The 26,763-nt window shown below is 37.7% G+C and overlaps 1 protein-coding gene across 1 annotated transcript in view; it reads right to left on the reverse strand.

Annotated features, from left to right (window-relative positions):
• The window catches only part of SLC30A5 (solute carrier family 30 member 5), a gene marked incomplete at its 5' end in the record, with an annotated part of 44,926 nt that overhangs the window by 3,299 nt on the left and 14,864 nt on the right, over positions 1 to 26,763 (reverse strand). Inside the window, 11 exons of the mRNA XM_006169530.3 lie at positions 508 to 636; positions 4,389 to 4,615; positions 7,042 to 7,243; positions 11,992 to 12,121; positions 13,474 to 13,631; positions 14,179 to 14,387; positions 14,557 to 14,845; positions 15,344 to 15,514; positions 16,034 to 16,110; positions 17,464 to 17,551; positions 22,655 to 22,742. Of these exons, the coding sequence (XP_006169592.1) occupies positions 508 to 636; positions 4,389 to 4,615; positions 7,042 to 7,243; positions 11,992 to 12,121; positions 13,474 to 13,631; positions 14,179 to 14,387; positions 14,557 to 14,845; positions 15,344 to 15,514; positions 16,034 to 16,110; positions 17,464 to 17,551; positions 22,655 to 22,742 (1,768 nt within the window). The remainder of the gene's footprint in view (positions 1 to 507; positions 637 to 4,388; positions 4,616 to 7,041; positions 7,244 to 11,991; positions 12,122 to 13,473; positions 13,632 to 14,178; positions 14,388 to 14,556; positions 14,846 to 15,343; positions 15,515 to 16,033; positions 16,111 to 17,463; positions 17,552 to 22,654; positions 22,743 to 26,763) is intronic.

Consider the following 26,763-nt stretch of genomic DNA (forward strand, 5'->3'; position numbering starts at 1 on the left):
CGCCAGACAGAAAGAGAGAGACATAGAGACAGAAAGCGAGAAATCACCCCCCAGGGGGGATGGTCACGCCGCAATCCCTTCTCCTTCATTCTCCTCTCGGGATCTTGGGCACGCACGCACACGCGCCCAGCATGAGATTTAAGCCACAGGGTCCGGGACGCGAACCGCGGTTGACTATGCGGGAGTCCAGCGACATAGCCATTATGCTAACTGCTGGTTCCCCCAATAATTTACTTCTAATAATCTTCTGGGAACCAAAATGAACCTTTATTTTGCATTAACTTAAACTTGGCCACTCAGTACCAAAATTTGATTTTATTTTCATCATTTTCGGATATAAAATACATCTAAATGTAAAAAAACCCAGCTAAGTTATATCACCCTTGGACTGCTGCAAGATTAATATTTTTGAGCAGTTAAATGACTATTGAGCCATATAACTTACGGTTTGTGCAAATTTCTGTCCAAATGATCCCAAGTGAAATGACAAAAACAAGAGATTATTACCTGTTGTACTATTCTTTGTTCCAGCACATCAGAGGTCACCTGTATGTGAACTGTTCCTGCCACAATACTAGCAGAATGGCGCCAAAAATGAGGGTCTCGAAATGATATTAATCCTTCAATTTTCTGTATCTGTCAAATGAAAACAGAAGAGGTGATATAAATGGTTTTAATAGTTAATATACTCAACACGATGGGGATGCTTTCTGATAAAACGAAAGCACACAGTCATTGGTTCAGGAAGCACTATTAAGCTGATTTAGAAAAAAAAAATATGGAGAAGCCAGAAGTGGGAAGGAATAGGAGAGGGACAACTATAGAGTTGTCAGAAAAGTCACTATATATATATATATAAAATTTTATTTTATTTTATTTTTTGGGAGAGGTTTTTGCTGTAGGGCGTGTGCGCTTGCCAGAAAGACAGAGAGACAGAGAGACAGAAAGCGAGAAATGATCACGCCGCAATCCCTTCTCCTCCATTCTCCTCTCGGGATTTTGGGCACACACGCACATGCGTCCGGTGTGAGTTTAAGCCACCGGGTCTGGAACTCGAACCGTGGTCAACTGTATGGGAGTCCAGTGACGTAGCCATTATGCCATCTGCTGGTCCCAAGTCATAATATATTTTTTTCTTTTCTTTTTTCTTTAACTTTATTTATTTATTTAAAAAAAATTTGACCAGAGAGGGACAGAGTGTGTGTGTGTGTGTGTGTGTAGTGAGAAAGCAAGCCTCCTGGTCCAAGACTCAAACTGTGGTCAGCCATGTGGGAGTCCAGTGCCCTTAACCACCAACCACCTACCAGCCCCGCTAAGATTTTTCTATGCAAAAACATATCATGATATTTCTGACAACCCAATAGCTTAATGTAAAAGGACCTAAAGTATTCTGACCTAGGAGTGAAAACTGGGGCATCAGCTCTGAATAGGATGGTACATGGAGGTTACAGGTATCATTACATGCAAATTTGGCTGTCACCAGTAGTTATATACACATTTTCATAATATGTGCGCTTTGTCTATTTTAAACATTACCTAGACATGTTCAATGAACTACACGCTTTCCTTTACACTGATCTATACATATGCACTGTTTGTCATAAGGAGATAATATAATCAAAACATATCTTCAATGTTCAACAGAAGATTGGTTAAATATATTACTGACTACCCATACAGTGTAATATTATACTGTCATTAAAAATGCAATAGGGGGGCCTGCAGGTGGCATGGTGGTTAAAATGCTGACAATCGTTTGTATCCTGGATCTGGTGGCCTCAGAATCACACTGATGTGTGTGGGTGTGTGCTCGAAATCCTGAGAGGAGAACAGATTAGGGCATGGTCATCCCCCGAGGGGGTGATTTCTCACTTTCCTTCTGTCTGTCTCTCTGCCTTTTTGTGGTGAATGCACACACTCTATGACAACAACCTAAAAAGTCACAATAACAATAATGCATTAGGGGCTCTCCCTATAGCCCAGTGATTAAGGGAGCCAGATCCCACATAGCTGACTGGAGTATGAATTTTAGTCCCAGTGGCTTGAAAAACACTCCGGGAACATGTGCATGCCTGGCCCAAATCCTAAGAGAGAGAGAGAGAGAGAGACAAAGACAGACAGAGAGAGAGAGAGAGAGAGAGAGAGAGAGAGAGAGAACACAATCCCTCCATGGGGATGGGTCATGCCACAATCACTTCTCCTCCACCTATCCCTATCATGCCCTGAGGAACACATGCACATGTGCTTGGTTTCATTTCTCAAGTCGCCAGGTATGGGATTCAAACTGTCCAGGCAGCCATGTGGGATCTATCTGCTCTAACTGCTATGCCACTGGCTAACATGGCTTTCTTTTCTTTTTTTTTTTTTAAAGAGGTTTTTGCTATAGGGTGTGTGCACTCTCCAGAAAGACAGAGAGAGACAGAGAGACAGAAAGCGAGAAATCACTCCCTGGGGGGATGGGGGGATGGCCAAGACACAATCCCTTCTCCTCCATTCTCCTTTAGGGATCTTGGGCACGCACGCACACGCGCCCGCTGTGAGTTTAAGCCACCAGGTCCAGGACTTGAACTGCGGTTGACTACATGTGAGTCCAGCAACATAGCTATTACGCTAACTGCTGGTCCCATGGCTTTCTTGATTTGAAAGACTGTGGTTAGTAAGCCTCTGCCTGTTTAAATATGCTGCAAATATTTTCTCTTGGTCTACTTTTTATATTTTGTATTTGTTAATGGATTCTTTCACCAATTTTGGAAATTTTCAATTGGTAGGATTTGTAGATTTTGTTTCCCTTCCTGGTACCTGTTTTCACTTCAACCTTTTAAAAAGGCCTTCCCTAGCTCTGTGACTATAAAAATATACTCTATTTTAATAGTTTTATAATTTTTTAAAGAATTATTTTTTATTTAATTTTATTTTTTCACTCATTTATTTTAATTCGACCAGAGAGAGACACAGAGGAAGAGTTGAGGGAAAGTGAGAAAGTAAGCCGCCAGGTCCGGGACTCAAACCGTGGTCAACCATACGGGAGTGTCCAGAGCCTTAACCACCATGCCACTTGCTGGTCCCAATAATTTTATAATTTTTTGTAATTAATATATTGGGTCATTGGAAAAGTCATGACATACTTTTCTATGTTTTTCTTTTCCTTTCCTTTTTTTTTTTTTGAAAGCAATTTTTGCCATAGAACATGTGTGTTCACTAGAGAGACAGAGACACATTCTCTTCTCCTCCATTCTTCTCTTGGGATTTTGGACATGCACACACATATGACCGGCATGAATTTCAAGTAGCCGAGTCTGGGACTTGGACTGTGGTTGACTACATGGGAGTCCAGCACCTTAACTACTATACCACCTGTTGGCCCCTCTATGTTTTTCTTGCCCCTTGCCCCATGGTTTTCTATGCAAAAATACATCTTGACTTTTCTGACAACCCAATACTTAATCTACTGGAAACACATTTTTCCCCCTAATTTATTTATTTATTTATTTTTAGAGAGAGAGAGAGAAACGGAGAGAGAAAGAAAGTGATAAAGTAAGCTGTCAGGTCTGGGACTCAAACTGTGGTCGACCATGTTGACCAGCACCTTAACCCCCATCCATCTGCTGGCCCTGAAAATTTCACATTTTTTCTTTCTTTTTTTTTTTTTAATATATTTTTTTATTGAGAGGTTTTCACTGATCTGAAATGCTATTTTTGCTATAAACTGAATCCCGTAAGTTTCTGGGTCCATTTCTGGACAACCTGCGTTTTTTTTTTTTTTAAAGAATTATTTATTTTATTTATTGTTATTATTATAATTATTTTTAGCTTTCTATAGTCATCAGAGAGAGACAGAGAGAGACAGAGAGAGAGAGAGAGGTCAAGTGAGAAAGCAAGCCTCCAGGTTTGGGACTCAAACCAGTCGGCCATGTGGAAGTCTAGCACCCCAACTACCACACCACCTGCTGTCCAGACAACCTACTGTTTTTTAAAAAATTAATTATTCTTGTGCAAGGACCAAACTGTTTTAGTTTTGTGAGTTAATTTTAATACTAAAACAGGATCCTAGTATTTGTTATTTCTGTAAATTAGTGTGTTTTGTTTTTCATCAAGCCTAACTCTTCCAAACAAGTTACAAATATTATTGGATATATCCTACAAAACCAAAATTACATAATATCACAATGAGGTGCAGTAGAATTGAGATTTAAATTAAAAAATTAACATCTTCATAAAACAGCCTTCCTATCCACGAAAATGCTCCTCTACTTTTATGCAGTTGCTGCTTTATGACCTTTTAAGTAAAACTGTATTTTCTTCATATTGTGCACATTACTTATTAAGCCAACTTAATTTAAAATGCTATTTTAGAAGAAAAAGAATGACCAAGAAATTACATACAGTACCTTTTCTAAAGCAATATGTAGTTCTTTTTCATATTCTGGTGGCAGTCTCAGAAGTAGAACCTGACAGGCATCTTTTATCAGTGGGACAACACTGAGGAATATTAATATGGCAATGAAAAGAGAACAGAGTGGATCGGCAATGAACCATCCAAATTGCTCTATAAGAATTGTGGATACAATCACACCAATACTGCCAAGTGTGTCTGCCAAAACATGTAAAAACACACCTACAAATAAAATACATAAGAACATTAAAAATTAAGGTACATCTAATTTAGTTCTTTTATCCATCCTACCAATATTGTGGGGTATCTACTATGTATCATATAGTTTGCTAGTGACTGGTACTTCAAAATGACTATAATGTGGGCACCACCCTCAAGGAATTAAGAGTACAGTAAAAAGGTAAAGACATGGGCAACTATGTCACAGTGTGGCCAGTTTTTAACAGTGCACTTTGTCTGGAAAGGCTTCCTAAAAATCATGCTTGAGCCAAGTTTGACACGAACCAAATTACTTAAACAACCAGAATAAACAAAAAACAAAATAAGCGATTAATATTTCCTTTATTTATTTTTTTTACGCTACCATAAAAATGTCTTGGTTTTTTGGTAGTCAAAGTTCTCAAGAGTACACTCAAGTGATTTCTTTGCAACTAATATTTGTCTTTTTCAACTACCACTATGAAGAGGACTCTATAAATATAATAATTTATTTAAAGTTAACATTTCTGAACAAATATATTTTTATTTTCATTTAAAAAATTAAAATATTTTATTACAGTAAAAACACTTAACAAGAAATTTACTGTATTAAAAAAATCATTTTTTTTTTTAGAGTTTTTTTGCTATAGGGCGTGTGGGCTCGCCAGAAAGACAGACAGGGAGACAGAAAGTGAGAAATCACCCCCCAAGGGAGATAGCCATGTCGAATCCCTTCTCCATTCTCCTCTAGGGATATTGGGCACGCATGCACATGTGAGTCCAGTGACATAGCCATTATACCAACTGCTGGTCCCTGTATTAACAAAATTTTAAGTGTACATTATTGTTGACTGAAGATACAATGTTGTACAGTATATCTCTAGAGCATATTCGTCTTCATTAGAAACTTAATGCCCATTGATTAGTAGCCTCTATTTCTTCTTCTTCCTAACCACAACCATTCTACTCATGGATTCCATCACTTTCACCACAAATAAGTGGTATTATGGAATATTTCTCTTTCTTTTTTATGGAAAGGTTTTTGCTATAGGGCGCGTGCGCTTGCCAGAAAGAGAGAGACAGAGAGACAGAAAGTGAGAAATCACCCCTTGGAGGGATGGCCACGCCGCAATCCCTTCTCCTCCATTCTCCTCTTGGGATTTTGGGCATGCATGCACACGTGCCCGGTGTGAGTTTCGAGCCACCGGGTCTGGGACACGAACCACGGTCGACTACGTGGGAGTCCAGTGACATAGCCATTACGCTAACTGCTGGTCCCTGGAGTATTTATCTTTCTATAACTGGCTCGCTCGCTCGCTCCCTCCCTCCCTCTTTCTCTGTCTTTCTCTTTCTTTCTCTTTCTTTCTCTCTCTCTCTCTCTTTCTTTCTTTCTGAGAGGTTTTTGCTATAGGGCACATGTGCTCGCCAGAAAGGCAGAGACAGAGACAGAAAGCAAGAAATCACCCCCACCCCCAAGGGTGATGGCCACGCTGCAATCCCTTCTCCTCCATTCTTCTCTTGGGATCTTGGGCACGCATGCACACGCGCCTGGCGTGAGTTTAAGCCACTGGGTCCAGGACTTGAACCACAATAACTATCTGGGAGTCCAGCGACATAGCCATTACACCAACTGCTGGTCCCATGACTGGCTTTGTTCACTTAGCGTTAATTTCCTCACAGTTTAGCTATGTTGTCACATGTTACAGATTTTCTCAGTTTTTAATTATTTATGTATATATTTATTTTGCTGGAGGGTCTGTGTTCTCACTAGAGAAAGAAAGAGAGAGTGAGCAAGAGAAAGTGAGAAAGTAACCCTGTAATTGTGGATGGTCTCACTGCATTCCTTTCTCCTCTATCTTCTTCCTTTTAGGAATTTGGGTATGCACGCATGTGTGCCCTCCATATTTTTCTTTCTTTTATTTTTTTTGAGAGAGATTTTTGCTATAGGGTGCATGAGCTCACCAGAGACAGAGAGACAGAAAGTGAGAAACCACCCCCCAGGGTGTACGGCTACGCTGTAATCCCTTCTTCTCCAGTCTCCTCTTGGGACTTTGGGCACACATGTACATGCATCTGGTGTGAGTTTTAAGCTGCTGGGTCCAGGACTTGAATCACAGTCAACTATGTGGAAGTCCAGTAACATAACCATTACGCCATCTGCTGGTTCCATGCCCTGCATATTTTTCAAATTACAGAGTCCATGTGTGATCCAGTCACCTTCACTACCATGCCACAAGCTGGCCTGAATTTCTCACTTTTTAAAGGCTGAATAATATCCCACTTTATGTATACAAAAATGTATTTTCTACAACAAATAACTTCAGACAATATTTTGGCCACAGGTTACTTTTTATAATAAAATCATTATTATAAACCCAGTATTTAATAAAAATAAACACAGTGCTAATTCAGAACACAGATGGAAGGTAGGACATTTGGCAAGGACTCACCCCTCATGTTCGCATTCATGCCTCCTCCTGTAGAGCCGTGGCTGTGACCGTGCCCATGGTCACCATGTCCATGCATATGGTGTGAATGGCTGTGATCAGATGAGTGACAGCTTCCTTGAGAAGCTCCATGGGTATGGCTATGGGCATGGCTAAAGGCACAGATACCAATAAGGTTTACTATCAGCCCTCCAACTGACACTGGCTAGTAAAAGGGAAAAAAGAAAACCTTTAAATTCTTTAAATTTGTCATTTAAAAAATAAACTTGTTATTTAAAAGTTTTGATCTAGCTACATATATTTTCCTATTTACAGTTTCAAAGTATTCATGTAAATCCCAAGTTCACTAAATCCAATTTTTAAATTAAGATTTCCTTTTTTTTAAAAGATTTTTAATTTTTATTTATTATTCTTCTTCAATTTTGACCAGAAAGCGACAGACAGTGAGAAAGGGAGAGTGAGAAAGCAAACTGCCAGGTTCGGGACTTGAACCGTGGTCAGCCATGTGGGAGTCCAGCAATTCAACCACCATGCCAAAGTCCAAAATTTAAAAATATAAATCTCAGGGACCAGCAGTTAATGTAATTGCTATGTTGCTGGACTCCCATGTAGTTCAAGTCCCGGACCCAGTGGCTTAAACTCACACCGGGCGTGTGTGCGTGCGTGCCCAAGATCCCGAGAAGAAAATGGAAGAGAGGGGATTGTGGCATGGCCATCCCCCCTGGGGGATGATTTCTCACTTTCTCTCTGTCTTTCTGGTGAGTGCATGCGCCCTATAGCAAAAACCTCTCCAAAAAAGAAAAAAAAAAAAAAAAAAGAAAAAAAAAACTCAGAATATTTTATAAGAAATATTTTAACTTTTTAATGCAAACAGAATTGAAATATAGATTATCACTTATTTTAATTAAGTAATTAAAAATTATTTGGTTGATGAAGTACTGCTTACTAGGTCAAGTATACACTGTACCTGAAACCTTACTTATAATTACTAGGTAAATTTCAATGGTTTAAAATGGTGATGATTATAATTTTTTTTTTGAGAGTTTTTTTGCTATCAGGCGCGTGTGCTCACCAGAAAGACAGAGAGCCAGAAAGTGAGAAATCAGTCCTGACAGGGGATGGCCAAACTGCAACCCCTTCTCCACCATTCTCCTCTTGGGATCTTGGGCACACACAAACACGCGCGCGCGCACGGTGTGAGTTTAAGCCACTAGGTCCAGGACTTGAACCGCGGTTGACTACATGGGAGTCCAGCGACATAGCCATTATGCTAACTGCTGGTCCCAGTGATGATTATAATTTATTGACCAGTGGATTTCAAATAAATATAATCGTATTGTATAATGAAAAAGCAAAAATATAGTAGTAATTTCTCTTTCTTTTCTAACAAAGTGAATAAAATTATCTGGATTGAATGGTGCTAAAATACTTCAAAGAATAGACAAAGTTACACACTCTTGATTATCCTCTTATAAAAGATTTTGAATAATAGTGCCAAGTGTTATTTAACTCACATGTGTACATTTTTTCCTCTAGAGAAATTGTTTTTTAGAGAAGGAAAATATAAAAATGAAGGACTCAAAAAAATTTTAATTACTTTCAAAGGTAGTAAAAAAGATACTTTAATAAATACATATGGAGTTCATTTACTTCTTCCTATGATTTAGATAATTTCTTTTTCAGATTTAAAAATTTCCATAAGCTCTATGAATCATTAATGAGTTGAAACAAGACCAAGTGCTACTTATTAAAACCTCATCAACACATAAACATTCCTCTACTAAGAAATACTTCATCTTTAGAGGCAAGCAGATGGCATAGTGTTTACATCACTGAACTCCCATGAAGCTGACCATGGTTCGAATCCCAGACCCGGTGACTTAAAATTCACGCTGGGTGTGTGTGTATGTGTATGTGTATGTATGTGTGGGTCCCGAAGATCCCAGGAGGAGAATGGTGGAGAAGGGAATGCAGAGTGGCCATCTCCCCTAGGGGTGATTTCTTGCTTTCTGTTTCTCCAGCAAGTACAGATTTTTTGACCTATTGCAAAAAATCTCATGTAAAAAACGTAGTAAGTAAAAGTCTCCTACATTTCTACCTCTGAGAATTAGTTACTCCTCGAAGCATGATATGTTTTTTCTATGTATGTATGTTAGTGGACACACATTCTTATATACCTTTTATTTATTTATTTAGAGATTTTTGCTATAGGGCATGTATACTTGCCAGAGAGACAGAGACAAAAAGTGAGAAATCACTCCCCAGGGGGGATGGCCATGCTGCAATCTCTTCTCCTCCATTCTCTTCATGGGATCTTGGGCATGCACGCACATGTGCCAGGTGTGAATTTTAAGCCACTGGATCTGGGACTTGAACTGAAGTTGACCACTTGGGAGTCCAGTGCCGTAACCATAATGCTATCTGCTGGTATCCATGTATATCTTTTTTTTTTTAAAGAGGTTTTTGCTAGAGGGTGCGTGCGCTCACCAGAAAAACAGAGACAGAGAGACAGAAAGCAAGAAATCACCCCCCAGGGGTGATGGCCATGTCGCATTCCCTTCTCCTTCATCATTCTCCTCTTGGGATTCTGGGCACGCACGCACACGTGCCTGGCGTGAGTTTAAGCCGCTGGGTCTGGGACTCAAACTGCGGTCGACTACATGGGAGTCCAGCGATATAGCCATTACACTAACTGCTGGTCCCTCCATGTATACCATTTAAAAGCAGTAATCATTTTGCGATTTATTTTTCACTTAGAATGTACTATCTTTTAAGTATTTTTCATACCAGCATAGATATATGTTCCTCTTTTAATAACTGCATAGTATTCTTTTTAAAAATGATTTTATTTAACTATTTATTCATTCATTTATTTCAATTTGACCAGAGAGGGATAGAGAGAGAGAGAGAGAGAGAGAGAGCGAGCGAGCGAGCCGCCAGGTCCAGGACTTGAACCTCACTCAACCATGTGGGAGTCCAGCGCCCTTAACCACCAAGCCACTTGCTGGCCCGCACAGTACTCTTTTTTAAGAGGTTTTTGCCTTGGGGTGCATGTGCTTGTCAGAGAGACAGAGACAGTGACAGTGAGAGTGACAGAGAAAATGAAAAGTCACCCCATGTGGGGCTGGCCATGCCACGATCCCTTCTCCTCCATTCTCCTCCCGGGATCTTGGGCATGCACCCACACCTGGCATGAGTTTGTAGCCACCAGGTCCGTAACTCAAGCCACGGTCAGCCATGTGCAAGTCCAGCTACATAACTGCTATGCCATAAGCTGGCCCTAATAAATGCACAGTATTCTATTATATTAATAGCAAATTTATTTAACTAGTTCTTTCATTGGTGGACACCAAATTGTTTAGATTTTTTTTCACTATTATAAACAATGGTATAATTAATTATGTACTTTGGTATACTTTCAATGTTTCTGCAGGATAAATACTACAGGTGAAAGGCGAGGAACACTTAAAATTCTAATATATACTTCCAAACTGTACCTCTAAAACATTTTATTAATATATGTTTTCACCAACAAGGTTCAGTGTAGTCATTCAACAGTTAATTGCAGATTTTCTAGAACAAACCAGGTGCTAGAATTTGAGTTAATGAATGATGAAGTGGGGATTTTAATGTCTCTGTATTGACTAACATGCATGGTATTCCCTCTGGAAAAAGGAATGTAATACACTGTAAAGTAATATGCAATTCAATGTAATATAAACAAGATTATGATGATAATGAACAAATCTAAAAAATAATAACAAATAAAATAAATAAATTTTTAAAATAAAAAAATTAACTATCAAAAGAATAGTTAATGATACATATTCACTGTGGAAGAATGACGAACAACTGCAACTCTGTGTTGCTAAAAGAGGAATGCACTTGATACAATGAAAATATCAAGGAGGGGAAATCTAAGAAATTTTGGGCGAGGAGAAGAACAGGATTAAGGGAAAATATCCTACCAGAGGAGAAATACTAGTAAAATAGAGAGGGAAGGGCATGCCAGCTATGAGAATTAGCACACGTCAAAGTTTGGAAGTATGACAAGAATATTAAATGTTGCTACAGCAATAATATATAGAGGAAAGTCTTTAAAATTGTAATATTTTCCTGATTTTATTTTTTACTTTGTGCAAATTTCCTCAGGTATTTTAAAACACATTTCTCTGTATTGACTAACATGCATGGTATTCCCTCTGGAAAAAGGAATGTAATACACTGTAAAGTAATATGCAATTCAATGTAATATAAACAAGATTATGATGATAATGAACAAATCTAAAAAATAATAACAAATAAAATAAATAAATTTTTAAAATAAAAAAATTAACCATCAAAAGAATAGTTAATGATACATATTCACTGTGGAAGAATGACGAACAACTGCAACTCTGTGTTGCTAAAAGAGGAATGCACTTGATACAATGAAAATATCAAGGAGGGGAAATCTAAGAAATTTTGGGCGAGGAGAAGAACAGGATTAAGGGAAAATATCCTACCAGAGGAGAAATACTAGTAAAATAGAGAGGGAAGGGCATGCCAGCTATGAGAATTAGCACACGTCAAAGTTTGGAAGTATGACAAGAATATTAAATGTTGCTACAGCAATAATATATAGAGGAAAGTCTTTAAAATTGTAATTATTTTCCTGATTTTATTTTTTACTTTGTGCAAATTTCCTCAGGTATTTTAAAACACATTTCAAAGAAAAGTAGTTAATAAGTCAGGAAAATAGCCATGTTTTACAATATCATCTGGTATTTTGTCTACTAAAATTTAGCGAAAAGGCTTAATTTGTAAAAGATAGCAGTGTATTCAGCAAGATAGCAAGTTATGTTCATTTAAATAAAAAAGTAAAAACCTTCCTAGATCAATAACTATAAAAGCTAGACTTTAGCATGAAAAAAACTGTAAGTAGTAAATCAAATAGGGAAATTAAAAACTTACTGTCAACATGTGTGTGTCTAATTCCGGAGGATCAATCAGTCTAGCCACTGATTCCATAAACACAAAAAAAGCTATTACTATTAGAAAAAGTCCATTAATAAATCCAGAGAGAATTTCGATTCGGCCATACCTAAAAATACAAAATAGCTTTTAGATATGAAAGATTACTGTCAAGCTACTAAATAAATAATACAAAATGACCAAGATTTTAAATATCTTATTAATTATGCAAAGTCCTGTCTCTCTCTCTCTCATACACACACAAATATATTATGAAGGGTTTCCAAAAGTGCATGGAAAATGGTATTAAGAAAAAACTATACATGGACTTCAATTTTTGTTTTTGCATTAAAATTAACTCATACTGTAATTCCATTTTTCCACAAACTTTTTGAAGTTCCCTTGTACATGTTGAAATTTTGTATATTCATCAAAGTCCTTCTTTGGTACCCTTTTCCTAACTTCCTTGCAAGAAGTCTCTTCAACTCCTGATGTGCTCTGTATCTCTGTCATGACACACAGATTCTGCTTTGTACCAAAAATTATTTATATTTCTGGCTCATTCATTATTTAAAATATAGTAAACACTTAAAAAAAAGCTGAATTAATTAATTTTGAGTAGGTCTTATCAAAATACCAACCACAAAAAGAGATTTTACTGTATCTGCTGGATTAAATTGTTTAGTGAAAGGCTATTTTCATTTATAGGTTCAAATTTTGAATACTGTTTTTAGCAGGAATGAGGGATATAACCATACACATTTCATTGCCTCAAAAGAAACCCAAAACATTGTTGGGCAAAGATCACAAGATTTTTAACTGTTTTTTGCTCCCTGACTATAGAGAGGATATGTTCGGGGGAGAATAATAGAGAGGATTTATTACGGAGTGTAATTTTTAGAAAAAGAATTATTGATTTAATTTATGATTATTATGATTTAATTTGCTATCAGGCATGTGTGGTTATCAGAGAGAGAGAAAAAGTGAAAAAGCAAGCTGTCACGTCTGGGCCTTGAACATGGCAGTCAGCATGTAGAAGTATAGCACCATAACCACCACACCACCTGCTGTCCCTAGGAGTATAATCTTTTTTTTTTTTTTTAATAATTATTTATTTAATTTTATTTATTCACTCATTTATTTTAATTTGACCAGAGAGTGACACAAAGAAGGAAAGAGAGAGAGGGAAAGTGAGAAAGGAAGCCACCAGATCCGGGACTCAAACCATGGTCGGCCATGTGGGAGTGTCCAGCACCTTAACCACCATGCCACCTGCTGGTCCCCCTAGGAGTATAATCTTGAGCTTACTACCATCTAGTATTTATCAAATGCTTGCGTGGCTCATATCTCCTTATCTATTCAAGAAAAATGAAGATCTGGCAATTATTTTATATTGAAAATAATAAAAGTTTATTATCTGAGATAGAATTTGCACTTCGGATTTTTCCATTGCTACATCACCTTAATAGACAGTGTACCTACCCATAAGAGAAAATCCGAGTGGCTTTCCATCTACTCATCAAGGCAGCAAAAAGTCCCATGACCAAAGCCGAACAGTCGAAGAGCATATGAAATCCATCTGAGATCAGACCCAGACTATTGGTCAACACGCCATAGAACAATTCCACAAAGGTAAAAAGCTAAAAATGTTTAAAAAAATACGGGAGGAGTATGTTGGGAAATAGTTTCAATAGAGATTTAACAAAATTTAATCATGAGGATTTTAAAACTTAATTAACGAAACTTTACTTGAAGATCTGCTATAATTCTGCCTCTTTAGTTATTTAACTGTCATTGATACTAGAAATCTAGTTTCATATAAAGTTAAAAAAACTAAGATAAATCAGATATATCCATCTTATAAACTACTTAGCAGGAGATAGTTTTATTTTTATGTCTGTAAAAAGCAATAAACTAGACTATAAAATGTTAGCACTCAGCGTTATGTTGTGAAATCCTATAAGGAGTAGATAGCCCCCCATACTGATTTGAAAGAATATACTAAATCAGTGCTTGTAAAATGCCTCAAAATTATTTGCTTAAGTAATCTGAATGTAATTCTGTAATCTTGCTACCATAAAAATGTAAATTTCATCCAATTTGAAATGATCAGAAATTTGGGAATTATTCAATTATACTGGAATTGTAAAAATTAAAATGTGAAACTTTTAAAAATAAAAATCTTACCAGATTCAAGCACAGGAAGTAAAAGATCTGCCTAGAGTCACTCTCCTCAAGAATTTGTTTTAGTGATTCCTTAATAAACCTTGGGATGGACTGAGAACTATGCTGAAAAGCATCACCCATAAAGTGATAGAGAGGCGTTCCTTCAGGAGAATATCCAATAAAGGTTCCTTTCTGTCCTCTCTTAGAAGGAGATGATAAGATGTTGGCGGCTATAAAGAGATAAAAAAGAGTATCACAAAGTTTTAAAATTTTAACTTACCAAAACCAGCTTGGAAACTGCTGGCACTAAATGCAAGCAATTTCCAAAATTAAGGAAATGATCTTGACCATCAGAATCCAGAAAAGGAAATGTGTTAAACTAAAAAGGGAAGTGCTTACACAAAGTGAAGAATATAGCGCTCACTACCACTCCTCCCGACAGGACGTGCTCAGTGCTTTCCTGGTGTGCTGCTTTGTTCATAGCTCGAAGCTGGTCTGTTATTGGATGCGTCCAAAAATTTCCAAAAAGGAGAGCACTAATAAAAATGGGAAAAGATCCATAGCGGGCACATTTGGAAACGTCCATTTTGATTAAACAAATGGAATCGACGTAGAAATCCAGGATCATAACAAAAAAGATAACCGTTGTGAATGGCATAATGAGAGAAAACCAAGATTCAACTTTACTCTAGAAAAGCGAAAAAAAAAAAAAACAGAATGAACTTATCAATACTATATGGGCATAAAGTTTACATTGTACAAGATTTTTTAAAAATCTTTTTATATATAAACTTGTATTCTCATGGTTCAGAAAGTGCAAGTACATAAGAGCTAAAAGATATTTGGTACATTTTCCTAAGTATTAAAAAACAGAAGTATTATTGCTTAATAATTTTATTAATACTAGGTGACCCATAATTCTTGAGTCTAATGCATGGTGTTTAATTGTTGTTTCTTTGCTTCCTTTGAGCCATAGAAATGTGAAAGATATGTAAATGGACTAGTATTTGATTTGCATTTTATATAAATAAAAGAAACAAAGTATTTTCTTGAAACTACAAAGAAAAAGCAAAGATAATTTAAGTTACTTTCAATCCCAAATTAAAAGAAAGTACAATGTATTGAACTAAGATTTATAAGTAATAGTAATGCATTCCACTTTATTATCTCTAATTCTTGCTCTTACCTCAGTGGTCACAGAAAGAACAATGACCCATGGACACAAGAGGAGCACTGAGACAAGATGGGTTAAAGCTTGAAGACGTTTGGCTCCACCAACATCCACAGCGAGCTTTCTAGAAGCTGTATGAAAACCAACCTTACAACACAAAGCCAGAACTAGCAACAATACTCCACCCTACAAGTAAAATCAGACAAGTCTCATTAGAATTACATACAGTCCAATACTCAAATCCTATGTACATGTTATTTGAAGAAATGGAACTAGCACTATGTTTTCCATATCCTCATTACCTAAGTACTTAAATGGTAGGCAATGTTGTAAATTACTGATAACTTACTTTAAATGCCCTCTTAAAGTTACAGATGCCATAATTTTTCAGATTTTTTTTTTTTTTTGATCACATTAAAAACAAAGCCAAGGGGACCAGCAGTTAGTGTAATGGCTATGTCGCTGGACTCCTATGTAGTCAACTATGGTTTGAGTCCCGGACCCAGTGGTTTAAATTCACACTGGGCACGTGTGTGTGCGTGCCCAAGATTCCTAGAGGAGAAGGGACTGTGATGTGGCCATCCCTCCTGGGGGGTGATTTCTTGCTTTCTGTCTGTCTCTGTCTTTTTGGCAAGTGCACGCGCCATATAGCAAAAACCTCTCCAGAAAAACAAAACAAAACAAAACAAAAAGCCAAGAACATACCTTGTGATCTGCCACACCTAAGAAGGCAATGGCTGTGTAAAGCATGTGAGTTAGAGCACTGTCATGATGTCCTTCAGCTAAGGGAGTAAGCGTAAAGGAAAAAGGTCCAAATATTTATTTTTTGAAATCTGAAGTCCTCCTGAAATTTTAGCTGTATTTCTGATTGAACATAGACTGGTCTGGGGGCTCTAAACCTGATTACCTTTAATAACATGTTTCCCTTAAAGATAAAATAATCTGAAGTTTAATTCTGGGACATGATTTAAAAACTGGAAAGGCTGGTATATCTTTTGCTATCTCCAAAACAATGATAATAGTGCTTAAGGTATGGTTGCTAAATTTTAGTACTTAACCCGCAAAAGACATGCACACATACTATAAGGACAAATGGACAAGAACAGGGAATCATCTTGGACCATTCCAATCCAGCGAAGTTAAGCTTGTCTTTTTATTTTATTTTATTTTTTTTAGGTTTTTGCCATAGGGCACATGCACTCACCAGAGAGAAAGACAGAGAAGGAAAGATATATAACCCCTCAAGGGGATGGCCATGCCATAATCCCTTCTCCTCCCTTCTCTTAGAATTTTGGGCAGACATGCAAACACATGTGCCTGCTGTGATTTTCAAGCCACCAGGTCCAGGATTCGAACCATGGTCAGATATGTGGGAATCTAGCATCTTCACTACCACACTACCTGCTGGTCCTTTTAAAATGACATGTAAAATAGGTGCTAAATCTTTCTTATAAGTCATTGACCAAATAAGTCTTGGCAAAGTAGGTAGCAAGTAAAAGAAGATGGAATGGGGAATGGAAGTTGTATCACGACAAGCTGGAGATTTTTCAAATCATGCTCCCCTCTTTCATTTCAACAAAATAAATTACTATTAAATCATTAAAAAGTTTTAGGGCAGTGAATATTAGTACCAGAAGAATCGAAACTGTTGCTCTGAGTTCTACTTAATGTAGTGGACAAAGTCAGTAAAGTGAGTAGTGACTCCAAGCTGTGTTTACACAAGGGCAGACTAGGGGCTGAGCTGAAACAATCATTTAGAGCCAGAGGTGAATACCAGGTAGGTGAATTTAAACTCAAAGGTTCTTTGTTTAGGAGCACTTAAATTGTTAAATTACAAGGGAACAAACAAATTTATTATGGTGAGTAACAAATCACTTATATATTTTTTAGCATTAGGCATTCTAAAATACTCTTTCAATGTCCCTAAGTTTCTGAAAGTATAAGGTACAGTAGAAGATATGAAGATGCCATGAAATATTAAACTTAGAATGAATTTATTATTTGAATACTGATTTAGAATGTCTGCATTAATTTATGAAAATTTCATTCATGATTGATCATTTACTTCTTTTCCCATTTTGCCAACCTTCTGTTTTTCTTCAACACTTTAACTCTTATCTGTTTCAAAAGGATACGGTGTTCTGCCATTTTAGCCATGAGGTCATCATTGTCGAAAAGCAGTAAACAGATCACAGCAATAATGAAAAAAGCGGCTCCTCTTGTCTGAAAATGAAGAAAATAATAGAAAAGGCGTTTTCATGGGTAGATTAAAAAATTATTAAATTTTATTCATTATTACTAGTAGTCTTACTCAATTTGAGCAGAGGGACAGAGACTGAGTGAGAGAGAGAGGAAGAATAAGAAAGCAAGTTGCCAGGTCCAGGTCTCGAATCTTAGTCAGCCATGTGGGAGTCCAGCACCTTAATCACAATGCCACCTGACAGAACCCATGGGTTGATTTTAAAGAAAATAACCATATAAATACTAAAGGAAGACTTTTTTTCCAAGTAAACATTTAAAGAAAAAAAGGAAACTCTGACATTAGAGCCATTTTATGATATAAATTTACAGTATTAACAGTAAGATTTAAAAGTTAAGTGACTCAACAGATCTATAGACTATTTTAAGGGCATTTTAGATGCACAGTATTGACAACTTCAATTATTTGCCTGCTAGCACAGTTAGGCATGTTACTATGAACAAACTATACCTGTTTACAGAAATAACCTACCAAAAAGTTTACTTCTTGGTGAAAAACTTAAGTAGCTAAAGAATAATTAGTGGGGGAGTTGGTAGGTGGCATGCTGGTAAAGGGCACTGGATTCCCACAAGGCTGGCCACTGTTTGAGACCTGGACCTGGCGACTTGCTTTCTCATTTTTTTTTTCTCTCTCTCTCTCTGTCCCTTTCTGGTAAAAATTAAAATAAACAAACAAACAAACAAATAAATAAATACACTTATATAATTATTTAAAAAAAAGAAAGAATAATTAGTAGGAACTTATTTTGCTTTCCAGCATGCACAGGACAGAGAATATTCTAGTTAGTACTTCACTAAAGGAAATCAATCAAGAGAGCACATTAAAAAAATTAGCAAAGGGGACCAGCAGTTAGCGTAATGGCTATGTCGCTGGACTCCCATGTAGTCAACCGTGGTTCGAGTCCCGCACCCGGTGGCTTAAAACTAACACCAGGCGCGTGTGCGTGCGTGCCCAAGATCCCGAGAGGAGAATGGAGGAGAAGGGACTGCGGCATGGCCATGCCCCCAGGGAGTGATTTCTCGCTTTCTGTCTCTGTCTCTCTCTCTGTGTCTGACGAGCGAATGCGCCCTATAGCGAAAACCTCTCCAAAATAAAAAAAATTTAGCAAAGTAACTTCTAAGATCCAGTAAAGGGACAAAGCATTTACAAAGCTGATAAGGGGCTGGCAGGTGGCATGGTGAGTAAGGTGCTGGACTCCCATGTGACTGACTAGGATTTGAGTGCCAAATCTGGCAGCTTGGTTTCTCACTTTCTCCCCTGTCGCCAGCCTGGTCAAACTTAAAATAAATAAATAAATAAAACAATTCTTTTTTTTGTTTTAAAGAATTTATTTAATTGTAATCTATTTATTCATTTATTTTTAATTTGACCAGAGAGAGAGAGAGAGAGAGAGAGAAAGTGAGAAAGCAAGCCACCAGGTCTGGGTTGTAAACCATAGTCGGTCATGTGAGAGTGCAGTGCCTTGCACTACACCATGCCACCCACTGGTCTCCAAATAAAATAATTCTTACCCCCAGGGGAATGGCTAGGCTGCAATCTTTTCTCCTTCCTTCTCCTCCTGGGATTTTGGGTATGCAAATACATGTGCCTAGCATCATATTCAAGCTGCTGGGTCTGGAACTTGAACCATGGTTGGTCATTTCAGAGTCCAGCACATTAACCACTATGCTACCTGCTGGCCCCAAAGCTGATTAACTTTTTTTTAAAAAAAGATTTATTTATGGGACCAGCAGTTAGCATAATGGTTATGTCACTAGACTCCCATGTAGTCGACCACGGTTCGAGTCCCGGACCCGGTGGCTTAAACTCATAACCATGGTTCAAGTCCCCGACCTAGTGGCTTGAAACTCACCATGGAATTTCAGTGTGACCATCCCCCGGGGAGTGATTTCTCAGTTTCTGTCTCTCTGTCTCTCTGGCGAGCGCATGCGCCCTATAGCAAAAACCTTTCCAAAAAAAGAGAGATTTATTTATTTAATTTTATTTATCATTACTATTATTTTTTAAATTTGCTACAGGGCATGCATGCTCACCAGGAAGAGACAGAGAGAGAGAAAAAGAGAGAGAACAAGCTGCCAGGTCTGAGACTTGAACCACAGTCAGCCATGTGGAGGTCCAGTACCTCAACCACCATGCCACCTACTGATTGGCCTGCTGATAAATTTTTAAAGTTATGTTCTCATTCCAGAGAAAAGATTTTGACAAAAGAAAATTATGTAAGGGACATAACAGCCTAGTTTACATAAATATTTCAGAATATTAAGTACTAAAGCAATCTCTCTCTTTCTCTTTTTTTTTTTTTGAGAGGTTTTTGCCTTAGGGCATGTGTGCTCACTGAGGGGGGAGAGAAAGAGACAGACAAGACAGTGAGAGGGAAAGCAAGAAATGACCCCCCCCCAGGGAGAATGGCCATGCCACAATCTCTTCTATTTCATTCTTCCAGAATCTTGGGCACGAACACACAGTGCCCGGCATGAATTTCTAGCCATCAGGTCCAGGACTAAAACTGGTTGGTCATGTGGGAGTCCAGTGATGTAATCGCTATGCCACCTGCTGGCCCCACAAAAGCAATCTCAATAGCATTACTGTAGGCTGTATAATTACAAAATCCGATGTTTAATACTTTCTGTATAATATGTGTATGTACATATAATATGTATACTTATTTGAATTATGTATGTTAACGTGTAAATATATTACACATTTACAATGGAAGTATAATGAAAAAGTTCTATTAAATAAAAGTCTAATGTGAAATGTGAGGATACTATTCTGCTCATTACAAGATTATAACTACACTGCTCCATTGGAATGGTTGGCTGTATGGCCAGAGTCAGTATACATAAAAAAAGAACACAATTTTAACACTCAAAAACACTCAAATAAAGATAACAGAATGTAATCTTAGAATAACAAGAAGGGCTACTGAGAATTTTGTACTGCTTCAGAGTCTTAATTTTAAAAAGATTACCACCCCCTGGACAGGCGCTCTAATTCATTTCTGACACCAATGACAGGATATGCACGATCTAGACTCTTTCTGCTTATTAGAGCAGCCAACAGTTACTTTTATTTCTTTTGAGCCATCTTTCCCTGTCCTCTGCTATTTCTGTTGGAGATTTTCAGGATTTTAAAAAAAACTGATGTGAGGGACCAGCATTTGGCATAATGGCTATGTCGCTGGACTCCCATGTAGTTGACCACAGTTCGAGTCCCTGATCCAGTGGCTTAAACTCACAGTGGGCACGTGTGTGGGTGTGCCCAAGATCCTGAGAAGAGAATGGAGGAGAAGGGATTGCGGCATGGCTATCCCCTCTAGTGGGTGATTTCTCACTTTCTGTCTCTCTATCTCTGTCTGTCTTTCTGGCGAGCACACGCACTCTACAGCAAAAATCTCTTAAAAAAAAAAAACTGATGTGAATGGTTAATATCTTATTAACTTATTTAGCTTTTGCAATAGAGCATGTGTAGTCACCAGAGACAGAGAGAGAAAAAGTAGAAAATCACCCCCCAGGGGAAATGGCCACACCACAGTCTCTTTTCTATTCTCCTCTAGGGTTTGTGCCCAGCATGATTTTCAAGTCACTGGGTCAGGGACTAAAACTCACAGTCAGTAATGTGGAATCCAGTGCCTTACCCCTCATACCACCTGCTGGCCCATGATTTATATTGTAAGAGAAATATAGTATTTTTATATCTCCTAGTTTTTTTTTGTTGTTGTTGTCATTGTTGCTTTTTGCTTACACGATGATTTCTCTTATACTGAAATTTGTAAACAGGCTGGGCCCATAGCCTAGTGGTTAAGGGAGCCAGATTCCATACAGCCAACCTTGGTTCAAATCCTGACCTAGTGGCTTAAAAAATAATTCAGGTATGTGTGTATAACTGCCCACAATACTGGCAGGGTGGAGAGAGATTGTGGCACCTCTGCTGGGATGGAGGTACTTTCTCCTCTCTCTATGGTGAGCACATGTGCCCTCTGGCAATTAAAAAAAAAAAAAAAGAGAAAATCGTAATCACAAAAGTCAAATGTGGTGAGTTTTCCCTTTCTGATCTTTCCCATTGTTTTATACTCAGAAAGTTATTTTCTCTTTATAGATTATTTTATTCTGTTTTTTTTTTTACATTAAAAAAAAGAAACTTCAATCCACTTGAAATTTATTATTATATTGATTTCCTTCCGTTACTTTGCCTGAAGGCCCCTTTCAGAACAGGGACTATTATACATTATTTCTCTTTATTTCTCCTTTTCCCAGTGTCTAGGACAATGCACCATGCACAGAAATGATTTAATCTGCTAACCAGAAATACTGTCATTTGGAACTGCAGATTGGTAACTCATCGACAAAGAGGGTAACTCTTGAACTCTCTGAGATGAAAAGGATATCTAGTTAGTAAAATGTTGGATAAATGTTCATCAGGCTTTAACAAGTTCCTAGATATTTTCCAAAAATAATTTCTGAGGGTTAAAAATCAGGTAGGTAGTGGGGCCAGCAAGTGGCAGGGAGGTGGCTGGATACCACATAGCTGACTGTACGGTTAGAATCTCAGACCCAGCAGCTTGAAAAACACACCAGGTATGTGTGCATGCATTGCCCAAAAATCCCAAGAGAAGAATGGAGGAGCAAGGACTGTGGTAAGTCCATCTTCCCTAGAAGGTGATTCTCACTTCCCTCTCTCTCTCAGTCTCTCTCCAGCAAGTACACTCTCTATAGCAAAAACTAAAGAGAATGAGGTCAGGGGAGGGTTTTGGCTACATCTATGCATTCTGCAAACTGACTGTAGTACTGGTTACACAAATCTATACACATGATAAATTTTTATAGACCCATACATGTAAAACTGGCAAAATCTGAGTAGAGTCTATGGATCGTACCAATGACAATTTCCTGTTTTATACTTGAGTTGGGTGAGATGTTGCATTTGAGTAAAAACAAACAAACAAAAAATTAAAACTAGCAGAAAAACCCTGCATTCTTTTAAATGGTAAGAGACAATTTTATTATTTTGCATATTTTGTACATATTCTTCCAATTTCCAAGTAACTGATAATGAAAAAATTCTACCTTTGCTGGTCCTCCTCCAGAGCTAGTGAACAAAACACTGAGTAGTGAGATGACAACAATATCATTGTGTTCAAATAGCAGCAAAGTCCTACAAATACAACAATATAATTAATGAAATACGTCTTTTCAGAAAGCATGAATTCAACCACAGTAAGAGAAAAGAAAATAAATATTTACTCCAATTTCACAAAATATGATGAGAAACAGAAATAGGTACAACTGCTTTGGGAAATATTTTGGTATTACCGACCTTAGAAAAGTCAAAGCTATAAATACTTGATAATATCACTCATAGAATTATATGCTAAAGATTTCTTATATGATATATATATATACCAGCACTGCTTACAGCAAGACAAAACGAGAAATAATTTATGTATCTACTAACAAGAAAATGAATGATATATATTAGAGTATTTCCACTGAATGGACTATTATATTACAGAAAAAATAACATCTTATAAATATATCTGAAACATATACTTTACAAAGGGAAATTTTAAAGTATGAGAAGTGTATTTTGAAAAGCTGTGATAAAAAAATGAATGAACTATATCCTACATGGATCAAATGGGCAAACTTCATGGGGCTGAACAGTAGTGCAATGGTAAAAAAATGCTCTGGTTAGGGCCAGCAGGTGATGTGGTGGTTAAGGCACTGGACTACCACATGGCTGATTATGGTTTGAGTCCCAGACCTGGCAGTTTGCTTTTTCACTTTCTCTGTCTCTTTCTGTCTCTCTCTGTTCAAATTTTAAAAATAATGATGATAATGAAATTAAATATTTCTAAAAAAGAAAAAAAAATACTCTGGGTGGTACACCAAAAGGGGAAATTCCCAGTTCAACTCCAGAGACCTCCTGAGTATACCAGTATGAACGTGCCTATGATCTGGGTCTGGTTGGGGGTAAGAGTGGGTTGCAGTGTCAAGACCCTATTATGGGGGCTGGCAGGTGGCATGGTGGTTAAGGGCACTGGACTCCCACATGGCCGACCATGGTTTGCTTTCTCACTCCCTCCCCCCCTCCTCCCTGCTCTGTCCCTCTCTGGTCAAATTAAAATAAATGAATGAATGAATAAATAAAGTTAAATAAAATAATTCTTTAGGGAAAAAAAGACTTTATTGAGGGTGCTGTCTCTCTCATTATCTTGCTCATGGAATAAGTAAATAAACTTAAAAAAAATCTCAAAGCATATCACTGAGTGAAAAAAGCATGTTGCAGAAAAATATAGCTCTTTTTTTTGGGAGAGGTTTTTTTTTTTGCTATAGGGCGCATGCGCTCACCAGAAAGACAGAGAGAAAGCAAGAAATCATCCCCCAGGGGGATGGCCACGCTACAATCCCTTCTCCTCCATTCTCGTCTTGGGATCTTAGGCAAACATGCACATGCACCCGGCATGAGTTTAAGTCACTGGGTGAGGGACTCGAACCACAGTCGACTACATGGGAGTCCAGCAACATAGCCATTACATCAACTGCTGGTCCCCATGCAATATAGTTCTATTATATAAAGTGAAAAAGTAAACATTAAAAAAAGAAGCATGTATGTACATACAATGTGATAAAACTATAAAGAAGATTAAGAAAAATAGAAAAAAATTAAGATTCTATTAATTGTTATATCCAAAGGCAGGGAGAGGGAGGTATTCAACAGGGAGAGGCACACAAGCTTCAAAAATATGATTACGATTTTATTTTGGGGATAGGTGTTAGGTAGACGGATTTCATTTCACTACTCTTTAAACATACTCACACCTGTATTTACTTTTCTGTGTATATGAAATATTTCTTTTTTTAAAAAGATTTTATTTAACTTTATTTATTTATTATAATTTGACCTGAGAAGGTCATTTAACTTTACTTATTTATTTATTTATTTAAATTTGACCAGAGAGGGACAGAGTGAGAGAGAGAAAGAGTGAGAGAGAGAGAGGGAAAGTGAGAAAGTAAGTCACCAGGTCCAGGACTTGAACTGAGGTCAGCCATGTGAGCGTCCAGTGCCCTTAACCACACCACCACCTGCTGGTTCCAAAATATTTCTTTTTAAAAAAAGTAAAAACACTATTTCCTGCCAAAAGCAGGCTTATAAGAACTATTGGGTTGTTAGAAGAGTCATGACACATTTTTGCATAGAAAAACATAGAAAAAATGTGTCATGACTTTTCTGCCAACCCAATAAATAGTAACAGATTTTCAGTTAATTTTTAAGTAGATTTTTTCTTTCCTCTGTACCCAAAAATCTGCAACGAGATCCTATCAATGATAACTTATAGTTTTATTAATATTTTGAAATTATTGGGTTGGCTGGAAAAGTCATAAGGCATTTTTGCATAGAAAAACAGAAAAATACACCATGACTTTTCCAACAACCCAATACAATAAAAAAAAAAATCAAAAGAGTAATATTAACCTCAAATAAGACAGATTAAGAAACACCTGAGGAGACTTTCCAATTGAGAGACTGTATGATGGTTTTTTGCTATAGGGCGCGTGTGCTCGCCAGAAAGAGACAGAGAGACAGAAAGTGAGAAATCACCCCTGTGGGGATGGCCACACCGCAATCCCTTTCCCTCCATTCTCCTCTTGGGATCTTGGGCACACGCATGCACACGCGCCCAGCGTGAGTTTAAGCCACCAGATCCGGGACTCAAACCATGGTGGACTACATGGGAATTCAGCGACATAGCCATTATGGTAACTGCTGGTCCCAGAAACTGTATGATGATTTTAGCTAAAGAATGAGAGGGCAGTGTTGGTAGTGGTAGGGGTTACTTTGTAAGGGCAGGAAGTGGATGAGTAAATAAGAACCCAAGTAAGAATTAAAGTATTTCAGGGCCAGCCAGGTGGCATGGTGGTTAAGTCCACTGGATCACACGACTGACTGTGTTGCTCGAGTCCCAGACCTCATGGCTTGAGAATCTCACTGGACTCGTGCACATGCAAGCTCAAAATCCCAAAAGAAGAATGTAAGAGAAGGGATTACTGTATGGCCATCCCCCCTTGGGGGTAATTTCTGATTTTATGTCTCTCTCCAGTGAGCTCACATATCCTATAGCCAAAAAAAAAAAAAAAAAAAAAGAGTATAGTCTTCCCTGCAACCCTAACACACAGCAACAGTAATTTAGTAGCATATGAACCAAAGCATAATCTTATATGCAAGAAATAAAAAATACTACAGATAGTAAGTGTTATGATTTGGACAATGGTTTGTCCTACAAAGGTTCATGTTTTTCAATGTGGATATCCCCTAAAATTTCATGGCTTAAGACTTGATTGTACTGTAAGGTTATTAGGTGAAAACTTAATTTCTTCACAGTATCCCAGGGTGGGGACATTAGGTGTGATAAAGTCATTAGGACAGCACCCCCATGATTAAGTGTGTAAAAACAGGAAATGAGGCAGGCATAAGCCACATGGTTAAACCATGCTCTGCTCTGCTAAAAGTTCTGCTTCCTGCCATTTTGTCATGCCTTTAAGTTTTCTAGCCACCATGACTGTAAGTCAATAAACTTTGCTTCTTTATAAAAATACCAGTCTCAGGCATTTCTGTTAGGTGAGAGATTCAGCCAGCTTTTCTACCCTACCAGGATGTTGCTGCTATCATGACTAGGGATATGACATTTGGAATTAGGAATATTCTGTATTTGACAGAGTATGGGGCAAACAAGCCAATGGAATTCCAGTCCAGAAATTATTCTGCTTGCCATGAGAGAAGAAAGAACTCTTTTTTTCCCCAGTTTTTGCTACAAGGCATGTGTGTTAGCTGAAGAGAGACACAAAGAGAGAGAAAGGGAAAGAAATAGAGAAAATGAGAAATCACCCATGGTGGGGATTGGGGATATACCCATTGCAATTCCTTCTCCTCCATTCTCTCAAGATTTTGGGCAGGCATGTACACATGCCTGATGGATCAGGACTTAAGCCACAAGTTGGCCATGTGAGATCTAGCTGCCTCAACAACCATGCCACCAGCTGATCCAAGAGAAAGGCCTCTTCACAAAGCATTTTCCTTCATCACTTTACACTCTGTCCAATCTACTTCTCTGAGTGAGATACTTCAGAATTCAGAATAACGCTCATTTTACTCCTCACTTCCTGTCCTCATATTC

The sequence above is a fragment of the Tupaia chinensis genome, unplaced genomic scaffold (genome assembly GCF_000334495.1).
Source record: "Tupaia chinensis unplaced genomic scaffold, TupChi_1.0 Scaffold147123_1, whole genome shotgun sequence".
In the NCBI taxonomy this organism is placed as follows: domain Eukaryota; kingdom Metazoa; phylum Chordata; class Mammalia; order Scandentia; family Tupaiidae; genus Tupaia; species Tupaia belangeri.